Raw genomic sequence first — 24,530 nt, forward strand, 5'->3', positions numbered from 1 at the left:
CAGGAGTGAAATTATGAATCCTATACGATTCGAGATACGATTCGAGTTCCATAATCCCGCCCCAGGTTTGAACCGAAAATTTCAATCTATTCATGAATGATTCTTATCATTGAATTTTCTCGAGAGTTTGAAGGATTTCATTTCTATGAATTGATTTGACCATATAATCAGTTACGAAAAATAATAACCGTCATGGGCTCAAATCCTTTAAAAAAAGAAAAAAAAAAAAAAAAAAAATATATATATATATATATATATATATATATATATATATATATATATATATATATATATATATATATATATATATATATATATATATATATATATATATATATATATATATATATATATATATATATATATATATATATATATATATATATATATATATATATATATATATATATATATATATATATATATATATATATATATATATATATATATATATATATATATATATATATATATATATATATATATATATATATAGTTATATATATATATATATATATATATATATATATATATATATATATATATATATATATATATATATATATATATATATATATATTTTTTTTTTTAAATCAAATTAAAATAGGCTTTCTTATATTACTAGTTTTTGGTCCAGGCTAGGCTAAATTGATAAGATTTAAGTACAATTTCAAAAATTTCTAAAATTGATAAAAGTTTATTTTATTATCACTTACTAAATGGTTTCCAGCTTACCGTTTTAGAGAATTCAGACGGTGTTTTAGAAAGCTTTTTTTAATGAGCGAGTGGAAAGTATTTAGAAATTCGTGATTCGATTTTTTTTAATTCATGCATTGTTTGAGCAAAAATATAATAGAAAAATAAAGAAAAAGTAAAAAGAAATCACTCTGTTGTGGTATGAGCCTAATTGGTTGAATGATTCAACTGAATCAAAGCAATCGAAAGATTCCTTTTAATTCAACCACGGTAAATGAAAAGTTCATATACCAGTATTTCGATAGCAACTTACTACCTTCTTCAGTGAACGTTTTCGATTGATAATCAATCGAAAACGTTCACTGAAAAAAAGAGCGCCGATGTGGTCTAGTGGATAGGCTGGCGCGAGTCTGGTGTTGGTATGCCAGGCGTACTGGGTTCGATTCCCGGTATCGGCAAGAAAAATTTTGGGTTTGAATCCCATAAGTGGCCGACAGGTAAGATGTGTTTCCTCATATAACTGACTATATAATAAGAATGCTCAATCAGTTGCCAGCAGGCCAGGTATATACGCGGATGCCGGAATACCTGTAAGTAAACTAGCCCACCTGATTGACTCGTTCTTCTAAAATAAACCTACATCAACACAATACATTCATCCATAACAGTTCATACGAAGCCATGGGGTCCGGATATGATGTACGCGTTGCATTGGAGATTTGTCGAACTTAATAATCTAAGGAATGCAAGTGAACCCATACTTTGGCAGAAACTGCGGTGAATCCGTGCACCCATGGTGGATATCCAACATACATACATACATACATACATACATAATCAATCGAAAACGTTCACTGAAGAAGGTAGTAAGTTGCTATCGAAATACTGGTATTAATTAAAAGGAATCTTTTGATTGCTTTGATTCAGTAAAAAGAAAGGTTTGTTTTAACTTTTTTTAAATTTATTTTATGTATTGTTTGAGCATAACATCATAAAAAAACATATATCACCACCATATAGTCAACCACCCCCCTCCTCACCTTTCGCAAGGTATTGGATTTTTTTTATCGCCGTGCTTTAATGTGACATTGATTTATTGATGTTTTCCGACGGATTTTGGAATTAAAAACGTTTTTTACCAGTTGTCCAGACATTTTTCTGGCTTTCGTCCCTATTCAGTTGTCACTAAAATTATATTTTGAACAATACATTTTTATATTATTAACAATATTTAAAATCATACAAACTACTGGCCTTCGTCTAAACTAATTTGATTAGGGACTCTTTATTTTGATTTTCGTTTACATTTGTATGTTAGTGTTTGTGACTATTTTTTAACTACAGAGTCGTAAGCTATCTTAAATAACAGGAGTCTATCTGCTATTGACAACATTGTTGTCACCTCTAACCTTAATGTGAAAAGTTTCAGCTATGATTCTTGCATTATAGACTGTATTTTTTTTTTTAAATGATTGTATTGTCGAAGTCGAAAAGGTGACCAGTTTCTAGTGATTATTTGTTTTGTAGATACATTTGTTTCATGTTGCTTTAATTTTTTTTTTATTCCAAAAACTGACTAGTTTCACCTTTGTATGATTTAATACATTTACCATATTTAATTTCATACACGTCATATATTAGGAAGTCAAAACTTAATACATTTAGAAACATTCTGAACCTAAACAACTATCCACGATATTTTGTAACAAGTATTGTTAAAGAACCATCACAAATAATCTAGGATACTTTGAATATAACCAATAGAAATTTAAGCAAATTTTTAATCATCCAGTATTGTTCAGGATTGGGGGAAAAGCTCTCAAGGTATTTATAGTAATTTGACGTTAATGTCGCCTTAAAGCCTTTTAATTAAATTTAAAATCTAATCCTCATAAAATCTGAGGAAAAAATCCCCAAGAACAAAAAAAAACACTGTCGTGTATGAAATTTAATTTGATAAATGTAAAAATCATACATAGGTGAAACTAGTCAGTTTTTGGAAAAAAAAGATTAAAGCAACATATAACAAATGTATCTACAAAACAAATAAGCTCTGGAAACTGGTCACTTTTTCGACTTCGACAATACAATATTTTTAGAAACAGTGACATGCTATAGTGCAAGAATCACAGCTGATTTTTTAACATTAAGATGAAAGAGGACAACAATGTTGTCAATAGCAGATAGACTCCTGATATTTAGGATAGCTTACGACTCTGTAACAACAAAAATTGACACAAACACTAACACACAAGTGTAAAAAAAAAATTAAAATGTCCCGGATCACATAAGTATAGACAAAGGCCAGTAGTTTGTAAGATTTCAAATATTGTAAATTAGATAAAAAAAATTTCAAAATATAATTTTAGTGTCCACTGAAGAGAAGCGAAAGCCAGAGAGCTCAAAACGTCTGGACAACTGGTAAAAAAGGTTTTTTCAAATTTGATTTCACTTATTAAGTTCTTGAATTATTCAAAAAATTGCATGGGCGCCCCCTCCCCACTTTCTATCCTCTTTATGAAAGTAGTGAGGTTTCCAAACATTCAGTGAACTTTTTATCATATACAAATACCGCCCAAGCCAAATTTGGATAGATTTACGTAATTTATTCTGTTTAACAATCTGTATGGGAGCTCCCCTTCCCCTTTCAATTCTTCCTCCCTGTGTTCCAGTTGCCTCTGCGTTTAGCACTGCACAGTGGGACCAGCCTTGTGAAGATGAATAGTAAATGTTATTTTTCTATTCACCAGGATGCTGAAGAGATCTGACTTTATATGTACTATTAGCACGACAAATCTCGATTTTTAAATCTTGATTATAATCTCACAAAATATTTTTGATAATTAAAAGAATAAAGCTCGTGGTATTTTTATCATGATATTTCAAAGTATGTAGAAATATGCAGAAAAGTAGTAATTATCAAATATATTCAATTTTTTAAGTAGTTTTTGGAAAACTTACTGTTATTTCTTCAAATTTGGAAACTTTAAAATATGTTTTTATCTCAATCAATCACAATTATTTTCTGCACCTAATAAACAATGTTCGGAAGAAATTTGCTAAATCGAATCGTAATAAATCGACAACATCAAAAGTTATTTTTCAACCTTGATGAACTATAACTCTTATAAGACTCAAAATAATGGCTTCAAACCTATTCAGTTGTGTTATTCGAATCATAATGTTATTCAATAATTGCTGTCCTCATATAAAAAAAAGTCATGCATCAATGGGTTAAAATTAAACGCAGTAAAGTTGAGGAGGCTTTTGTTTCTCCAAATTGAGATATGTATTAAAACAATAAATCTATAAAATTATGAAAATTGAATGTTTTTCAAAAATATTTTCCTCAAAAACTTTTTGAATGGGTTGACAAAAGCGATGATTTGGAAAAGTTCCAGTTACTTACCGATACAACTGGCCCAGGTTGTAGTGCGCATTAATGTGCTCCGACGAGTACCGGATCGCTTCCAGGAAATGGAACTCAGCCTCCTCGAACTGTCCCATCAGAGTTCCAATGTTGTTGTGAGCACTTGCATAGGAAGGCCACAATCGCAGCGCCTCCCGATAATGCCCAACGGCCTGATCCGGTCGCGCTGAATCCCGCAAAAAGTTGCCAAAATTGTAGTGCATTTTGGCATTGTGCGGCAACGTTTTGAGTCCGGATCTGGAGGTTTTGACGAAAGATTGTTTTATAATGTGGTAAATTGATTTGTAATGGAGCTTACCTCAATAGAGCTTCCCGGGAGCTCCAGTCCATGTTTCTTGATAGGGTTTTCAGGGTACCCGAAGCTAGGAGGATGATTCCCAGAGCCAGGATAAGTTTTCGCATTTTTGGCACACGTTCCCACAGTCGCTGAGCGCCATAAACAACCAGAATGACGCTTCCCATGCTATTGAATAAAAGTTGAGAGTAAGAAGTAAAAGTCATAAATTTGAAAGAAAGTATTTTTGTTGACTCAATCAATGATTGAACTTTATAGGAAAGAGTCGATCGATATCTGTTCGAGTACGAATTCCTGTCTTTAATGAAGGGTTTATCTAATTTGAGGTTGTACTTCCAGAGCGATGGGTAAGCATTTAAAGTGTAACAGAAAGTCCTGCTTCAAGTCGGTGTTGTTTCTTGGCAAAAACCAGCTCCACCTCAATTGGACCTTAGAGCAACAGAAAACCTTCAAGATTTCAACTCATTACGTGCTTTCTCTCCATTCGAAATGTTATTCGTCGGCAAAAAATAACGGGCCCATTAAGCCAAGGCAAGCACAAATAAAAACTGCTTAGCTGACTGGAAACTGTTACTTGGTTGTGGAAAATGCAACCATCATCATCATCATCAACATCATCGGAATCATAGTCGACGTCGACGTCGTCGTTTGGGCGTCGTGGAGCAGAAATAACACGGCACTTTCCTATTTTTCGGCAAAAAGCCGGAGCCAGGAAAACCTTACCTTGGAATGTAGAGAACGCGCTCGGCAACGACAAAACCAACCGTTACGACTAAATTTGTGGCCGGCAGGAAGGGTAGCACTAATAACAGAAACCCTAATACAACCGGTACGTGACGCTGATGCTGTGTAGTGGATTTTTTTGCCGTTGTTTTTGGGGTCCACAGTTGATTCCATCCGGTTCCGGAAGCAGCAGATAGAAAATGGATAGAGAGAGAATAAAAGGAAGAAAAACGAACATATAGTACACTGTTAGAGATGGGAAAAAACAAAGCTGAACTGGCATGTTGGCGACGAACGGGGGCAAAAATTAGTTAGAACATACACACTAACGAAATGGGGCCAAAAGTTCAAACCGTGTTCTTGGAATGTCGCTATGGCTGCAAAAATCGGTATACATTTTATTTGCCGGCGAGCCTCTTGCTCCATTAAAGTGCGGTGGATGAACGAACTCTGAAATGGGGAAGAAATTTGAGAGGTTTTTTTTTTCTTTCTTAGGAGAAATAAGAAAGGCAATTTTGCATTTTGGATAGAATTTTGATATTTTTCGGAGGAGCTTATTTAAGTTTTTCGAATTCATTCAATATGTTATTTAAATCTATTTAAAGCTGATTGAATATTATCTTAGGCTTACGATTGGAAAAAAAATTAAAAGAACGCCTGTTTTTTTCAAATTCTATGCTTTCATAAAGAATGATTATTTAATAATTATATTTAAGAACGAGCAATGGTGCAACGAAAATTTTAAAGCATTGATGCTCTTCACTTACAATTGCAAAGAGTAGAAACTTCACGCAGATATGCCAAACGTTTGTATTCCTCGTATTGCAATAGTGCTTAAATTGAGTATAACAAAGCTACTCTCTGGAGCCACCAGGAAACTTCAATGATGACTTTCAAACATTTGATAGAATAAATTTCAGTAACATTTATTTTATTCGACATGAAAAACATATCTAAACAAATGAATATCACCGACCGTAGTTGAGAGGATAACGTTTAAGTCTTTTGAGCCAAAATACTCCTTCTGTGGGCTGATGATTTCGGCATTTGCGTGACACCTTAGGATTCCAGATTGTCTGGTTTTATCCAGTTTTATTCAATCCACCGGCAAACCAAATAAAAAAATGTGTTGCTTTTTTTTCAATTTCTGCATTCAAAGTGGGATTTTTGAAGCAAGTTTTGCAAAAATAACCATGAATGCTTTTGGTAGCCTCAAATACGATTTGAAATCTGTCGATGAGTTTTGATGAAAAAATATGTTTTTAAATTTTTTTTTCTTGAGTTTTTTTTCTTTTGGGTTTAGTCAACATTTGCTCAGATATTGTCCGTATTTTATAGTATTGTGCTCATAAGTTACACGCTATCCTCCTGACTTCTGAGCTGAACCATTTTCAAATTCAAATTTTATAGCCAGAAACCGATGATTGATGAACGCTTTAGGAGCGCATCTGTTTCGGACTGTAGCACGAATGTTCGAGTAAGTGAACATTTTTTCGTTTCACAAGAAATATGTTTTATGCTCTATGTTTTATTTTTAGTTCCTTGAAAAAGAATAAATAAATATTCGAAACGTTGGATGAAGAACACATAAAAGTGTTATAAAATCTTGACCGAAAGGCCGAAAGCCACATAACATATAATTTATTTCCGGTCGAAAAATAAATAAGTGGATTCCGAAAGAGTTTCTTTTTTTGTCACACCTGCAAGTTTCAAGTACTTTCTATAGTAAGGAATATTTATCACGACCATTGATAAGATCGTGAAGTTGTTTCAACTTGAGAAGTAGGTACATTTTCAAAAAATTTTGAAGATGAAATAAAAATAGGGGCCAATTTCAGGTTTCCTTCAATAACAATAGTTCTTAAACAAAATTTTTGAAAAAAAATTTCTCGGCAATTTTTCCAAGGCTTGCACAAGTAGATAGATTAAGATACTCGCTCTGAAAGTTTCACCTAAATGGTAGCTGCAACAGTATTTTTTAAACTTCTTTGCTACAAACCTATTTGAATAAAGTAAAAAAAAAAGTTTGAATTTCAAATCTACTCTTTCATTTACAATTTCTGTATCTCTCTTATTTTTTAATCGATTCGTTCTGAATTAATTGGTTAGAAATTATAGTCTCAAAAATTAAAATAAAATCTTTACATGCGAAATTTAGCTCTCAATTTAAGATTTCTGGATATTCTTCTTGTTAAAAAGCTGATCAACAGCATTTTTAATTTACGCATTAAGGACCACGAAGAAATCTTGGCCCAAAAAAAACCAATCCAAATCGGCATCCTCTATCTTGGAAACGACTGCACCAAATTCTATAAATTGAGTATCTTTGAGTTATTGGAAGTGCAGTACACAACTATTTATAATAAAGTTTCTTTATAACATGTCTCACATTTGAATTATGCTTCTCAGTGAAGCGCACTTGCTCAAACAAAAAAAAACGAAATGGCGCGCGATGTGTTAGGACTGTTTTTGTAACTTTTTTTCATCGCTATACTAAAAAGGGATTTGAGTAAATTTTTTTTATAAATATTTACAGAGTTCCTTATTTTGCTGGGCCTTCATTAGGCATTACCAAGTATCAAAAATTTTTTTGCATGTCAACATGTCTCGTTTTGTAAACAATTTTTGTTATGAACCTCCGTCAAGTGAGAAATTACGACATGGCAACATAAAGTATCCTAATTAATTGTGTGAGGACCACTCTGCCCTTCTCTCCATATGAGTACCATGTCTAAAAAATGCAAATTGAGAAAAACGCATCCATAGTTTTGTTTAGCGATTATTTATTAAATCAATGCACTTTGATTTATGTACTAAAACTAACTTTTTGGTAAATAAGAATGAAAACTAACGTTTTCCATGGATAACAAAAAAAAACGACTCACATGAGACCCTGTATCTTTTGTCACATAAAGACTGTGAACTTAAAAGTTGTTTTAATACATCATCGAATGTTCTCAAAGTTTTTTTTTTAATTAAAGTAAAATTGCAAATTCACAATCAGCAGTAACAGCCGAGAAATTAAAAAAAAAGACGAAACAGTTTTCTTAGCAGAGACATAGCGATCTGTTAAGGTTATAAGGATTGCGTTCTTTATTTTGTTCATGCGAAAATTGACTTTTGTTACAACAATGCTTAACCCTCCGTTTCATAAAGTAACAAATTTGCAACAATTAATGTATGGAAAAATGAGAAAAACGAATTTTATTTTAATTTTTTTTCTTGATGTACACATAATTTCCAACTGTTTAAAATAATTTTTGAGGAAAAATAAAAAGTCATGAAACGTAGGGTTAAGTATTAAGCACATACTTATGCCATTTTTCGACCAATTTTTTTTACCTACGATAGTATGTATGTATGTATGGTTCCCCCATCGGTAGCAAGGTCCTGCTTATGTCTGTGTGGCTTGGCCTTCGAATTGCTTCTAGGGCTTCCACGGTCCGATGGTTCGTCGAAGGAAGGCATCCAACCTTCAGAAACCTACAATGGCCGGCTACCCGTGCCGCTTGCACTAATTTCTTTGGGTTATCCCCAGATGCATTCCTTCTAAAAATATATGTTTATTTAATCTGCAGAGTAAGGAATAAAAAAATCGACGAAAAATGACAACATCAAACATAGTTATATAATCAAATAATGGTCAGAGTAATAAAGAGAATGAAAATATGATTATTATGTTACAAGTTTTAAAAGGATACAGTTACAAAGTTGAACACTCCAGTAGCACAGTGAAAATAAATCTGCTATCCGTGCAGCGAAGAAACTATTTAACACTTCTAATCGAAAATTTACATATATGCTACACATACTTTTTATTTGAAAAAATTGAATAAAAAACCAATAGTTTCAGTTCAAACTAATAACATTCCATCGTTCCAACAAATTGGCAACGCTGGATAAGCATATATTGTTGCTTCTGCTATTCGCCACTGTAGATTCACAGGCGCTTCTTGCAAATCTAATAAGAGAAAAAAAATGCAATGGAACGAGCTCACCGATTGATTCCAATATGGCTGGCTTGAATCCAAATGAAATCGAGGTTTCCTTCTTCCTGTGACAAAACGGTCTCGCGAAAGACCATTAACAAAATATCACTAATGCTGATTCATTTGCCTTAGCACTAATTCAGCACTTTCGGAACCATATCATTGAATTCCATCATACAACAAACACTTCATTCCGAAAAAAAACGACCCAAACGACATATTGAACAAAGCAAGCGACGAAATTTGACCGACGAACACAACACCATTTGAAATGATTTTCCATTCTGTCATGCAATTAATTTTCGCACTAAAATAGAGTGCACACTATTTTGGCATTTTGATATAACTTTTCTTTCAAGCACAACTCATTCAAAAAAAAAACACAGCTGCTAAAAATATTGGTAAACACACAAGTGATTTTTTTTACCTACGATAGTGTACCAAAAATACTACTGTTCATCAGAACCTTCCAAGCGGATATTCTTTATGTGACAAAATAAACAGGGATTTGAAAATTATGTTAGTAAGTTCGTACTCTATTTTGTCCAGGACTATATCAGACCCATGTAACTTATCGAAAATTCTTTCTATACGCTCAGTGCTGCTCCCTTCTGAGAAGGGGTATCATAACAGGCGACTAAAATAGCTAGTACACCCTCCATGGAGGTCAATGGTTTGAGTATTCAACAACTTCAACGACAAATAACAAACAAAATTATCAAAGCAACCGTTGTTCGTATTCGCACTGTTGGTATCGATTTCAACATACTTGTTTTTATGAACAAAAAAATTTCCAATTGAGTATTCAATAGATGATTTTCTTCTCGAACAGAGTAAAATTAGAAAAGCAGAGTTTCGGTTTGATTCAAATGCAAATCATTTTTTTCCGAATGGTAATATATGGTGAATAATTCGTCCAAAAGGTCAACCAAAATATATTTTCACCATTTAAAGCATTGTAGATGGCTCTGAAGTACTCACTTCCAACATAAATACTTTTAAATCAGATTTGTTTTTCCAAGACACACATTGGTTACCATGGCTAGATGCATGAATCTTGTTGCCCCAACTCTTAAGGTGGCGTTGCGAACATCGAAAGTCCGTATAGAAGAATTAATGTTCGCGGCAAAGCCCACTTCTTTATCTTGAAGTGACGGTATCTTTGACTATATGCTCAATTCAATGTGAAGGTTTAATTTGAACTCTTTTATTTCCAACTTTAAATAAATGTGACTTAAGGTTTAATTGATTCTAAGCGTTTTATAAAGACAAAATTTCATTCGAAACGGCAAGTGATCATTACCGAGTATTGAATTACTAAGCTTAAGTTCACGAAATTTTCGAAAACGAATAAATTTCCTCGCAATGTTTTTAATCAGTTAGCAGAAAAAATAATTTTTCTTATTTTCAACGCCGCTAGCTGAAAAAATGCGAAGTTTTTTAGGCGTTGATTTGGCAATAGACAAAATTGATCAGCCCTTAGACATCGTTCTTGTTCAAAACATTATATTCGATCACTCGGCCGTAGAACAAACGAGGGAGGGAGGGGGTGGGGTTTATGGTTAAATCATGAAAGTCCAGAAAAAGCAAGCAAGGTAATATTGTCTACACTAAAATTTTGGATTCTTAAGTAAATTTTAATGATCGAGTGAGGTTTTTCAAGAGTCATAATTTTAATGAAAAACTTTTGAAAAAACCTCAAAAACTAATTACCAGGTTCAGAATTCTGCTACAGTTTTTCAAAAAAAAATCCATTTAATGATTTAATTTCTATTCGGATATAAATGTTTCAAATATGATAAATATTTATACACATTTCAAATGTTGTACTTCCAAATTTTCAAAATCAAAATTTTCTTCCTGATTCATCTTTCGGATCCTGTGTCTAGATTGTGTTCTTGACTTTCAGTTTGAATCATCATAAGAAAAAAAATATTACTGTTTGCAATGCTGATTCAAATATGGTTTTGCATTTCGTTCAAAATTTGATTCAGTATTTTTGAAACACAAATGCATTTTCAATATTTCGATGATGGTTTTCCGAATATGAAAAAAAAGATTATTAGGATTCATAATGGCATTTTGTTCACCATTCAGATACCATTTTTTTTTTAACAAAATCAAAAACTCAGTATCAAGATTAAAATTCGATTTTTTTTTATTTGAATTTACAAGTCAGATTTTAATTTAAAATTTGAAACAATGAACACAGATTGAAAACGAAAACATTAGAATTTATAATAAAGATTCATGATTCAAATTTTACTTTTTGGCTCATATTTAAAAATTATGACCTGCAATTTTAATACAAAAATGTTGATATCGTACTGAAATTAGTAAACAGAATCAAAATTTCAATTTTTAATTAAGGTTCAAAACTCAAATTAAGAATTATTATTCAATTAAGATTCAGGTTCAGCTAAGAAAGAAGTTCAGTTTTAAAATTATCAAGATGACTCAACAGTAGAAGATCGTAGACTTATAATATTGCTTGACAGGTGTATCAAATTCGAAATTTCTTATTTTGAATATTAGGCAGCTTGTTTATACAGTTCAGATGAAAATCACAAATACATTTGAGTTTATTTGCGAGTTTTGTTAAATGAAAAGAAAAACTTTTTATATTTTTCTTAAATCAATCACAAAATTTTTTTCATGTCCTAGATTTCAAATGAACAGCTGATAAAGAAACATTCACGTAAAAATATCTACCGGGACTGCCATATTTTCTTGAAGGATTGAGTAACTTTTTAACGTTGCAGTTTTTTCATAAGCCAAACTTTGAACTTCAATCTTAAATTTGAATCGAATTTGCAGTATACAAACTTGAACCGTTATATTTGAATCAAAAGAGATTTTTTAATTTTGACCTTTTAATTTTGATTTACTATAACATTAAATTTGCTGTAGAGTTGGTTAGATTTATATTACTTGATTCAAGCGAGAAAATAGATTTTTTTAACGAAATATTTTGTCCCAAATCGAACTCGAGCCTACTGATTACCTCCCCGACATCTTACCATTAGGCCAAATCGTCAGACAACTTTCCCAAATCATATAACCTGAATCTTCCAGATTTTTGAACAAATTGTAAGATTCTAACCTACGTTATAAGTAAAATCTCTATTTTGTTACTGATGGGTTCCTTCATTATACAAATTTAAATAAACATTCAAAAAAATTTGAACGTTTTTTTCAAAAGTTATTATTTTATATTCAAAAATAAGTAACTGTTTGGGTAAAAATATCATAGAAACATACATAGACAGAACTTCATACAGCCCTCTTCGATTAGGTTTTTAAATCTGTGATACCCAATTTATAATAATGTAAATAACGCAAAAACAGTGAAAATATTGCAACTTTCCAACTTTCGTTTAATCGGAAAAGTATGATGGAAAAAATTTATAAATCTTAAAATTTTTCCAAATTATGTTTGAAACGTGGAAAATCGTTATGCATTATTAACTCAAAATTGACCATTTTTGCACTTTTACATCTTTGGTGCCGAAGGCCTCATATGGGTTGAGCAAACGGTAAAATGGTGAAGTAATTTTTTATTCTTTCAAACTTTTGACAAAGCAATAAATGTTAACAAATCATATTTTTTCATGAGGCACTCATCAAAACTTCTTTGATTTTGAAAAAAAAATTTTTTTTAACTATTATGAGATAAATTCCAACTTTCTCAGTTTTGAAACCGCAATTTATCAGTAATCCGAAAATTTATTTAAATAAGAAATTAAATTTATTGAAAACGCAGATTCTAGAGGTGAAAAAGAGTTATCTTTATCCAGATTGTTTGTGAAGTCCTTGAACAACTACCAATTTCATCAGCGATAGCCATTTGTCACTTTCCACTTCTCATATTCTCTAACCAGGAAAGTACTCTTTTCTAAATGAGCACATTGATACTGTTATTCAGAACATCTGGCAACACTGTTGTGTATCCACGAACTCAATTTGAGTAGTTTTGCTCAACCGTGTAATGGTTAGCATGTTTATTATCATCACCTGTCATCAGCAATCATTGATCCATTGTATACGATTGCGAATTGGACAAAGCAAGAGGAACCAAAATAATGCGGTTTGGTTCCGTCGCGAAATAATATGGGTTTGCTCGATCCGGAAAAACGCTTGTTCCAAGAATCCGAAACCGTTAGTATCAACTATATTGAAATATCGTAAACGGTCTTTTATTTTTTAATTTTTATATTCATATCTGCAAACATTCGATATCCATGTTTTGAAGTATGGTTCTACTTGTTTTCTCAGACATAATTTGATTGAATATTACAATGCTCATTATTTTTCCTAAAATATTGGCCGTTTTTACTAAAGAAATAACAAAAAAATGTTCTTAATTCAAATTATCCATTTATTTCCTAAAGTGAGTTTCGATTTCAGTTTTCAAAATTATAGACTAATTTCGAATTCTTATCTGAACCCATTTGATTTGAATTCTTATGTTGGAATTATTTTCTAAATTCTAAAATTAATTTCGAAGAATCTCTATTGATCTTTTATTTTTGTCGACTTTTCAAATTCAACATTTTTAATTTGTTATTTGATTCATTCCTTCGAACGTATTAAAGAATCGTAATAAAGCTCTTCAAAATTGAATATTGTTCAAAACAACTGATATCAATTTATGGTATTTTTTTTTGGATTTAAAATCATTATCAGAACTAATTTTTTATTTGTTTTCAGAATATCAACTGAGATTTTGTAATTTTTTTAATTTGATTCATTCCTTCGAACGCAATACAGATTTTGCTCTTCAAAACTGAATATTGTTCAAGATAACTGATATCAATTTATGGTATTTTTAAGATTTAAAGTCTTTATCAGAACAAATTTTTGATTTGTTTTAGGAATTTTAACTAAGATTTTCTAATTAAAATTTGAAATCGTGAATGCTGCTTTAATTTTTACTGTGCACCATAATTTAAGACTTGATTTGTTTTTTTGTGATTCACAAGTATATTTCTAAAGGAGATTTTAGATTATGAACTATACTTCGTCTTTTTCAACTGAAACTTTTTTTGTGAGAATGAATATTTAATCAGGATTGATCCCTGGTATTTTTAAACACAATCTTAAGTTTTATTTTGCATTTTTCTTAAAGCTGAAGTAAAGCTAGTTCTAAGAATTATTAAAATAGATTTTTTTTTAACTAAAATGTGTATCTTTTATAAAAATGGAAAAATATGGGTCCCATTTGAGAAATGGCCCAAGACCCCTCGACGCGTCGGCTTAATCCGGCCCTGTTTGAAATCAATTGACCATCCCTTGAACACTCCATGTGCAAATTATGCAATACGATGTATGATAACGTCAATAAATATCACTTAAACAGTTTTTGTATTTTATGGACGATCCCCTTCATTTCAGGAATCATCCGAAAATCTGAACCATTTTTTAATCTTTCTTGGTCCTAAAGAGCACCCTTGCTGAATTTCAGCTCTTTATGTCTTCAGACGGCTGAGCCAATTTAGGGCAAACAAACAAACAAACCCTAAGAAATTGCTCTTTAATTATATTTATTTCCGACCGCTCATCTGATTGAATTTCTCCCCTCTTCTAATTTTTTTCTTAATCGGTTTTTAAGTATTCAGATCAGTATAAAAAGTCTATGCTACCAACCGTGTGACAGATTCTTCAAAAGAAATAGGAAGGTTATCTTCAATATATGCATTCGGAAAAGCAATTCTTATCGATTGATTGTCACCTTCGAAAAGTTTTATTCAATTCCTTCCCTCAACCCGGCCAAAAACAAGCTGTGGAAAAGTCCAATAATTTTACATTCATTGCTTTCGCCCGTCGCGTTTTCCTGCTTCATAGCTACCCCATACCGCATTGCATTGTCTGGTGCCGGCCGGCGTTTTTCTTGCAATGCAATAAGTGTGGTACGTCTCACACAGTTCAAAGTCTGCCAACCCGGAGATCTGCTGAATAAAAAACACATTACCTAATGAATACGAATGAGATGAAACTTTTACTGTGTTCAAGAGGTTGCCCTTTCTCGTTTTGCTCGAATCGGGTTAGAGTTTGGAGTAAGACTGAAGGAACCACATGCCCTGAACTTCTCCTTTCTTCAACCATTGAACTTCCTCAGCAGGTCGCCGTCGTCTGTCTGGGCCCGGGAAAAAGCTGATGGCTCCTGGTTAGCAAACAAGCAATGGAACAAAACCCGGAACCCCCCTCATAGAAAGAAAACCTTAAGAACAAAACGTGCTTTCCCTACTGATCCCGGTTTGTTTTTTTTTTCGTTTTCATTTTGCTAGCCCGGGATTTTCTCATTCATTTCACCACGAAATGAGCGGGAAAAAGAGGCAAAGCATCTTCCAGCTAGGGGTAAGAAAAAAAAACGTATTGCTTTTATACTACCGGGGCGCTCTAGTCTAGCATCAGAGTGGATTGTAGAGTGAGCAGTAAAACTGTAACCATGCCATGGAGCAAGAAAAACTAGCAAGGCGACGGTAGCGGTTAAGGTGCTGTGTTCACCTTCATTTACAACACACTACAATAAAACGGAGGATGAAGGAAGCAACAACAGTAAAAAAAAGCCCAGGAAATTGGAAGACGTTTTGCTGGATATGCACTTTTTATTTCGAGAAGTTGTTAAAGGAGCATAAGCCCAGCATGCGGAACCCCCTTAACGGAGGGAAGGAGCAATGGCCGGAAAGTTTTCCGAACCCGATTCCAGTTATATCAAGCACTTGGTAGGCTTTCGGTACATTTCCGAAAGTTTGGCCTAATTTATTCATAACATTTACCCCCGAAACTGGCGCAATCGAAATGGATGGGGCAGACAACCGAGACATCATGCACAGAGTGGATGAAGACGAGATGTGTTTGTGGCAGGAATGATGACGGTCCGAGGTGAGCTCTTCGGGGTTGAATGGGTACAACACATTATCATTATCGTGTGGGGCATTCGAATGACCGATCGAAATTATAGGCTCTGCTGTTGAGAGTTTGATGGAAGAAGTTTAATGGAAAAATATATAAAAAAAAACCAGTGGACTTCATCAAACACAAAATCCATGGAAATAAGGAATTAAGCTGGGATCAGTAAAGTTTATAGTTTTAATTTTGATTTTATGTTATTGCAAAGACGCGCAATGCCACATATACTTTTTTTAACCATCAACTATCAACACGCGAACATCGTCAGGGGGGGGGGGATTATAAAAAATAATGCGAAAAAAAATAAATTGGAATAAATCGCACAACATTTTGTATGCAACAAAATTGCAAACAATATCATTACGCAAAACCTCTAAATCAAGTAATTTTTCATCGAAAAATTCAATAAAATCATGAATACAAAAGGAGACATAACTCCAATCTTCTAAAATTTGTTTTTGGCCTTGTAATCTTTTGGATATTTGAATTTTTTGCACAAAATTTCATTTAATACATCAAACTTTATTTATTTCCCCCTTCGGGTTTTTTTAGATTTCAAAGGGGGGAAGGGGGGGGGGGGTGACAAAAGAAGAAATTGATATTTGTTCCAGCCAGCTTGTAAAAAAAATAATTCGCCCGTAGTTACAATCATCTTTGGTTTTTCATAATACTTAATAAAATAAAATATGTATTGGTAAAAAAATTATAAAAAGATCTAATATGGGTCTAGAGCTATAAAAAAAATGTTAATGTTTCAAATCGAGATTCACCGAATAGTGCGATTCGGCCAATGCACAGTCACCCAAAACCCAGAAAAGCTGTAAGAAAGTCGTTTTTTGAAGTAGTCAAGGTTATCTATCCATCTTTATTTTACAAGTAGTTTTATTAAGGCATTTAACTCATTAAGTTTTTTGTTCTATCCATCAGTGTTTCCACATTTTTGGGCTACACGAAACCATGAAGATGATAGTCATAAGATTACTTGTTCAGGAGTTGTCAAGGAACTGCTAGGAAGAGTTTGAATATTGTCTAAAAATCTCAATAAATGCTTGCATTTAATGACGAATAAATATTGAAGCCATGAATGTTTTTTGCTTTTCAAATATTTAAAAAAATTCTTAGGCATACTTTACATCTAATAAAATAAAAATTTGTTTTATTATATTAAGTTGATTTTTTTATATGGAACTTAAGGAATGCATTCAAAAAAATCCGACACTTTGTTTTATGAATAACTTCTTCATTTATAAATGGAATTTGATGAAATTTTCAGTGAAACTACCTACTAGTGTATTGTTTACATGTATATATTTTTGTGACGTTCTGTAAAGTGGTTTCTGAGTTATCGTCCAACATAAAGGGTCATTGACTAATTTTTTTGAGCACGCTCGCAAAAAATTCAGGAAAGTCCTTGTGGGAGACCCAAAACAACTGAAAATCAACTATTCGACATTAAAATACATGATTGTGCTCAGCAAATTTGAGTTTAAATAATAATTTTTAAGTATTTGGTTGATTATAGGGCAAGAAGTCATATTGAAAAAATAGGAATAATTATTTTTTAAGAAAAAAAATTCCTTAACAACACTAGTTTACAAAATAAAAAAAAATTAACTTTATTGACTGACCCATATTTTCATTGTGAAATCAGGCGCTAAATCCGAAAATGAAATTCAAAAAAATCTAAGTAGAACAGTTTTTGAGTTATGCTCCTAATATGAAATTTAGGAAAATTTAAAAAGTACTTGTACTCAGATTCAAATATTTCGGAATGTATATCAAAAATTCGAAATCTCTTTTTTTGCATATTAGAGGAGAATAAATTTTCTATTACTTTTTCGTATGTTGTTGTAATAAGTGACTTTAAGATAAAAAAAATTATGAAAAACGCATAGTAGCAAAGTAAATTTTGCTTTAGCGAAAGATTTAGACTCGAAGCTAACATTTAAAAAATCTGTTCAAAGATTGTATTTTGGCCAGAAATTCTCGTATAAAATTCAATGGGTAGAAAGTACTCATTGCGTGTCAGACCAAATTTCCAGCCAAAATACAATCCTTGAACTGCAATAACTTTTTTGTTTCAAGTCCAATCCTGTTGCAGTCTTCTGTTGAAATATTTGTCTCAACATAGGCTTTAATTAAAATTAATCATAAAAAACAATCGGCTAGTGAACCGAAAAGTTATTAATGGAAAACCAATATTTTTATTACTCCCGAGGAAAATACCTTTCAATCCTATTCAAGTTTAAGACTCAAGCAACTCCTACCAAAGGTCAGATCGTTCAATAATTTGGTATGAAACCTTCCGATAAGCTATTGATTAATTTCAATTTGAAATGAGTGAGATTTACCATGTGTAATTCTTCCTATACAATGATAAGTACACCACGGATCATTAAATTATTCAAAACTGCAAAAATTGCTGTTACGGTAAAGTACTTCTTCAATGTTCAACCGTTTATATAAATAACCACTTGAAATATTTGTTTTGAATTGATAGTTAAGCAAAAAGGAAAATCATACTTTTTAACCAGCAAACATTTAAGAGGGTATATCGCAGGAACAACAGAATTATTCAAACAAATATACCAGATGAAAAGATTGTATTTAACTTACCAAAAAAGCATATAGCTACAAAAGTGGAGGCGAAAAATCTACAATGACAAGATTTTAACGATTCGATTTCCTCGCAAATAGCAAAATATACTATTTTAAGTAATTTGAGTAAAACGAAAAAAAAAATCCTCGACCGAGATTTGAACTCCAGTCCTCCGAGTTAGCTTTCCGGTATCTTACCACGATGCCAACTCATCAGATGATATGATTGGCGCTATAGCTCTATATGTAAGATTTTCTGTTCACGAACCGGTCAAAGGAAGAAAGAAGGAAGGATCGCCCATTTATCGTAAGTCAGTTCACTCAAATCGTAAATGTCGAATAATCATATTCTCAACTATTTGGAGACATATATACGTATTGACTAAACTGCTATCCGATTCAACTTTTTTTTAGCAAAGCTTGCCGTACATGAATGATGGAAAATCAGTCAATACCAAATTGTTTACGATGGCCATTGAAAATGTCTTTATATTCTATTTGGATCATCATTTCTATTACGATTTCATGTTTGCTGGGTAAATGTTAGCTTCGAGTCTAAAACTTTAGCTAAAGCAAAAATTGCTCCAAAAAATACGTTTTTGATATTTTTTTTTTCAATCTTAAAGTCACTAATAATAACAATATTGTTGATCAAAAAACGCAAAATTAAGTTCAGATGATCGATAGAAAATTTATTCATCTTTAAAATGCAAAAAAAGAGATTTCGAATTATTGTTATGCATTTTGAATTGTTTGAATCTGACTACAAGTACTTTTTAAATTTTTCCAAAATTTCATATTTGAAGAATAACTCAAAAACTGTTCTACTGCTTTTACTGTTCCACTTCATTTCTAGATTCAGGGCCCGATTTTACACAAAAAGTGATCTTCAGTTCAAAAATGCCGTAAAATAGTGTAATTATGTTTTTAAATTTTGATTAATATTCGCAAAAATGTTTATTAATTTTCAAAGTTTGTTATAAAACTCTCCTAATATGAAATTTAGGAAAATTTAAAAACTACTTGTACTCAGATTCAAATATTTCGGAATGTATATCAAAAATTCGAAATCTCTTTTTTTGCATATTAAAGGTGAATAAATTTTCTATTACTTTTTCGTATTGTTGTTGTAATAAGTGACTTTAAGATAAAAAAAAATTATAAAAAACGCATAGTAGCAAAGTAAATTTTGCTTTAGCGAAAGATTTAGACTCGAAGCTAACATTTAAAAAATCTGTTCAAAGATTGTATTTTGGCCAAAAATTCTCGTATAAAATTCAATGGGTAGAAAGTACTCATTGCGTGTCAGACCAAATTTCCAGCCAAAATACAAAAATGTTCATTAATTTTCAAAGTTTGTTATAAAACTCTTATCATACATAAAATTTTAACATTGTTTAGTAATAAAGAATTCAGTTAATGAAAAAATTTATAATGCGTTCAGCAACAGATCTTGAATTTATGTCAATCTGATCTGATTTAATTTTTTTTTATAAAGTTCGAGTTGATTTGAGCTTCAACGAACGTTTCAAGGATATGACACAGAAAGCTGTTAGAAAATTAGAAAAAGGCCTTTTTAAGCTATTCAAATTTTTCAAATTCATTGGTTTTTTTTGGAGTATGGAAATAATAAGTTATTTTTTGAGAAATAATGATAATTGAACACTTATAGTAAGTAAGTAAGTAAGTTACAGTATAGTGAACAATGGTCGAATTGACCTTTTCAACTTTTCGGTGGGATGAATATTCGGCCGAATATGTAGTGGAATATTTTTTTCCAATATTTGGGAAAATAATAAAGGCAGTTATTTTGATTACCTTCCGTTTTTTCATCGTTATGCCCTTCATACTTGAGTCGATTATTTTCGACCAGATATGTAAACACTTTGTCTGAAACTGATGAAGACTTTATATATGCAGCACTGGAGTTGTCAAATTTATTTGAAAACACTATCTTTCCAGGAAAAAGAATGGGTTCAAGTGGAATCTGGGACTATTAGGTCAAAACAGGTGGAAAGCTATTTTAAATGGCTATTTAGACGTCAGATTAGATGAAGGTCAATCTTAAGGAAGATATTTTAAAAACAGTTGATGAATAGAACAATCATCCTTTTTCCTTAACATGCCAATAGCTTTCAACATCATGACCTGGCAATTCTGGAAGACATTTTGAAAAATCTAGGAAAATTGGGAAAATCTTAACAAATTTATTGAACTTATGTGCAGGCCCGGTTAAAGAATCTGGAATGAGTCATAATCAAAGTCAGCATTGTCAGCTAGATCTACAGCAAAAATTACACCTAAAATGTTTGGACGAGTTCTCAAATTTTTGACGATTGTGTAGCTTTTCCAATATTACATTTGGATATTTCATAAATAACTAGTTGATCCCGTACGAACCTCGTTTAACTTTCAACTTTCATTATTGATGATTCCTTTTTCTTTTATCTCATACTAAATTGAAATCAATAACCTTTCCCAGAAAACTCTCGTTAGTTTATTTTTGATCTGATGCAAAACCACGTAATTAAAGTAAAAAATAGTTAACAGGTATTGAGACGACCCTTTTCTTATTGTCCGATACTAAATTTGATTCAAGGATCAATTATTCGTCCCAGGAAAATCCTGTGTTTGAATTTTTTGACTCGATTCGTTTCATAGCAAATATTGCAAAACTGAGAACTGATAATGGACTATCCCTTTTTCTGCCTCTTACACAAAATTGAAAATCTGATAACGATTGCCCGTTCTTATAAACCCTCGTGTGTGAATTTTCAATACAATCCGTGCATAATAACGTCAAAATCGCGATAACATTAAATTGCTGTATGGATGACACCTTTCGCCGACTCTTGTCAGTATTTTCGAAACGTGAAATCAATTACTCCTAAGTAAAAATTTTCTCTAAATCTGATGTCAAATAATTCTAACTAAATATTAACCTCAAAAACAATAGCTAAATAATAAAATTTTAAAAAAATCATTTATATCACTACAAGTTTTATGCAGATATTCTCCAAAATCGAAAGTAAGCTTCAAATTTAATTGTGATTCTTATTCTTCTAAATGCTCAACTTCATGTATAAAAAGGTGATACAATTTAAACGTCCACAAAATCCACATTTTTCTGGGGTGCACATAATTTAAGAGATTATTTGGATTATTTTGAAACCTTTGAAAATAGTTATAAAAATTATATGAAAAATTCTGCACAATTCTGCTAGATCTTTAAATCATTACAAAAAATAAATAAATAAAGACTTTTATCAACTTTCCTCAAGACCGCATGTAACTTTGATTTCTGCGAACTTAATGAAAGCTCACGCGAAAAGTGTTAATAAAATTAAATTCGAGGTACTCTTAAAAGCAAAAATCAAATAGTTATGCAGACTTCAACAAATTTGCTGAACAAAATTAAACCTTTTTTCCAATTTTTTGCAATAATGTCAAAATTATTTGTCGTTGCAAATTTTTGTAAAATGTAAAATTTAACATTTTTGATCATTTATCAGCATCATCCTCATCATCAACATCATCTTTATCATCATTATAAAAATATTATTCTGTAAAATATTATATCATAATGTAAAATAACAAAATTCAGAATCAGTTGTTTGATTACGTGAATTTGTTAGTTCATCAAACTCATCCATGTTAAATGAACTCATTGCGTGTTAGATGATAATTAGCGGTCAATATAGATCTTTGAATCACAATAACTTTTTTGTTTCAAGTCCAATCGTGTTGCAGTCTTAAGATAAAATAATTGTCTTTGTTGAGGCTATTAAAAAATTATTCATGACAAGCAATCAGCTCCCGAGCATTTTAAATCCCATTAACGCTTGAGACTCAAGCAAACCCTCTTCAACGTCAGATCTTGCTGAAATTTGGCATGTGGCCATCGGTTTAAGCTAAGAGTGGATGAAATTTATCTCGTTAAGTTTCTATACTAAAAAAAAATACATAAGGTTATCATATCTTCTTCAATTTTCAACCAATTTTGATAAATAAACTCTCGATATCTTTGTTTTGAATTGGAATTTAGGACCATTACGAAATCAGATTTTTCGAATGTTACCATCAAGGTAGAACTGTCGATGAAACGAAATTATCTCTTAAAATAAAATGTTTTTTTTTAATCATTTTTTATCACTAATATTCACTTATGTCATACGCTAAAATAAAGTTCAGATGATCGATATAAAATTTATGAACTTAAAATACACCAAAAAGAGATTTTTTATTCATGTAATGCAATCCGATAAATTCGAATCTAAGTACTTTTTTTCATTTATCCAAAAAATATTATTTGGAGCAAAACTTAAAAACTTTGTGTAATTTTTTTTAATACTTTTTTAAGATTCAGCGCCCGGTTTCACGTCAAAAGCAATCTTTAATTTACTTTGTTCAAAAACGCTGTAAACTAGTGTAATTTAAAAATTGAATTTTATCATTTGACCAAACAATTTTTAATATAAGCTAATTTTTTACCAGATCAGAAATTTATTTAAAAAACTGGATATAATTTCTGGTAATTAATTTTATGAATTCTATTTCTGATATGCATTGATTCTTATGTCCAAAGCTTTGAAATCAGGTTTTTTCGAAATTTTAGTTCGCATTCGTTTTCTCGATCAGAAAAAAAAAATCAACTTTTTAAATAATTTATTATTTGCTAACTGGAGATAACATTGATATGGTACTTTGGTTCTGATTTATTTTGACATATCTAATGAGTGTTGGTGATGAGCAAGAAAAAAGTTGTAGATAGCAATCCTCTTATTTTTTGTGCATTTTTTGTATTATTAATATTTCTAGTAAAATTAAAATTTCAACAAAATTGTTTCATTTTTAAGATATTATTTGAATGTTTCTTTTTTTCGCTTGAACGAGCCTATACGTAACATAAATTGAGAAAATATGTTAATAAAAACCATACCATTTGAAAAGTTTTTTGTCGATTTCGTTTAAATTGGAAGGAATCGTGGGTGGCATTCGATTAAAATTTTAATTATTCACAAAATGCGTTTTCGTTTATTTTCCACTGGCACGGGGGCACACTTTTTCTTCATAAACAAATAAAATCGTCACCCGCGACGACGCAGATAGATAATGTAAATGCATCGTCCTACGCGACGATATTGTTTCTTTAGAAATTCGCTACTGCCTCCATGTCAGTAGGAAATTAACGAATACGCTTAAAGTCATGTACTCATAATTGATCGATAATATTCGTATATTCGTAAATTTTGAAAAATAAACAAAAAAAAAACTTCTATAACTTTTTTCTCAGAAGTCATAATCACTCGCAGTCCTGTCAAAAGTTGATCATTGAGTTAAATCCTTTATTTTCAAAATATTGATAATGCAGCTTGGCCGAACAAGTGCAAAGATTTGTTCGATTTTTAAATAAAAATATTTTTTGATTAACCTTTTTTTCCACACTGTGTAGTCATTGTGGCTTTTAATTTAATAAAATTCTGGTACAATAATTAAAATGACGTCAATAATAAAATGATGTCGAAAATAACATTCGTAGAATGAATTTTATGATGTCAGATTGTGTAAAACTCAACCTTATGTAATTTTCCTAATAAAATGTTTTTTTTTTCAAATGTTGAGTGTCTGGAATAAAAGTTGTGCCGTTTTAAATTTGCTTTCACACAAGTGGGAAGCGCGTGTTTTATCCGATTCCAAAATTTAAATTTGTGCTAAAACTGGTATACCTAAAACCAATATTTACGCCTGTACCATTGCAGGTGCTCTAATGTAAGATCCACCCTTCTTTTTTCCATCTGATGTTTGAACAAGAATTGACAAAGGAAGGATTTCAAAAATGTCCCAGACTTATGCAGAATTAATAAAAATTGTTATTATAGGTGATGAC

The 24,530-nt window shown here is 31.4% G+C and overlaps 1 protein-coding gene across 1 annotated transcript in view; it reads right to left on the reverse strand.

Moving 5' to 3' along the window:
* The window catches only part of LOC129750008 (protein O-mannosyl-transferase TMTC1-like), an 807,324-nt gene that overhangs the window by 53,899 nt on the left and 728,895 nt on the right, over window positions 1-24,530 (reverse strand). The window contains exons 8-10 of the mRNA XM_055745186.1: window positions 5,145-5,266; window positions 4,425-4,589; window positions 4,106-4,363 (exon numbers count right to left, since the gene is read on the reverse strand). Of these exons, the coding sequence (XP_055601161.1) occupies window positions 4,106-4,363; window positions 4,425-4,589; window positions 5,145-5,266 (545 nt within the window). The remainder of the gene's footprint in view (window positions 1-4,105; window positions 4,364-4,424; window positions 4,590-5,144; window positions 5,267-24,530) is intronic.

Source organism: Uranotaenia lowii, chromosome 2 (genome assembly GCF_029784155.1).
Source record: "Uranotaenia lowii strain MFRU-FL chromosome 2, ASM2978415v1, whole genome shotgun sequence".
In the NCBI taxonomy this organism is placed as follows: domain Eukaryota; kingdom Metazoa; phylum Arthropoda; class Insecta; order Diptera; family Culicidae; genus Uranotaenia; species Uranotaenia lowii.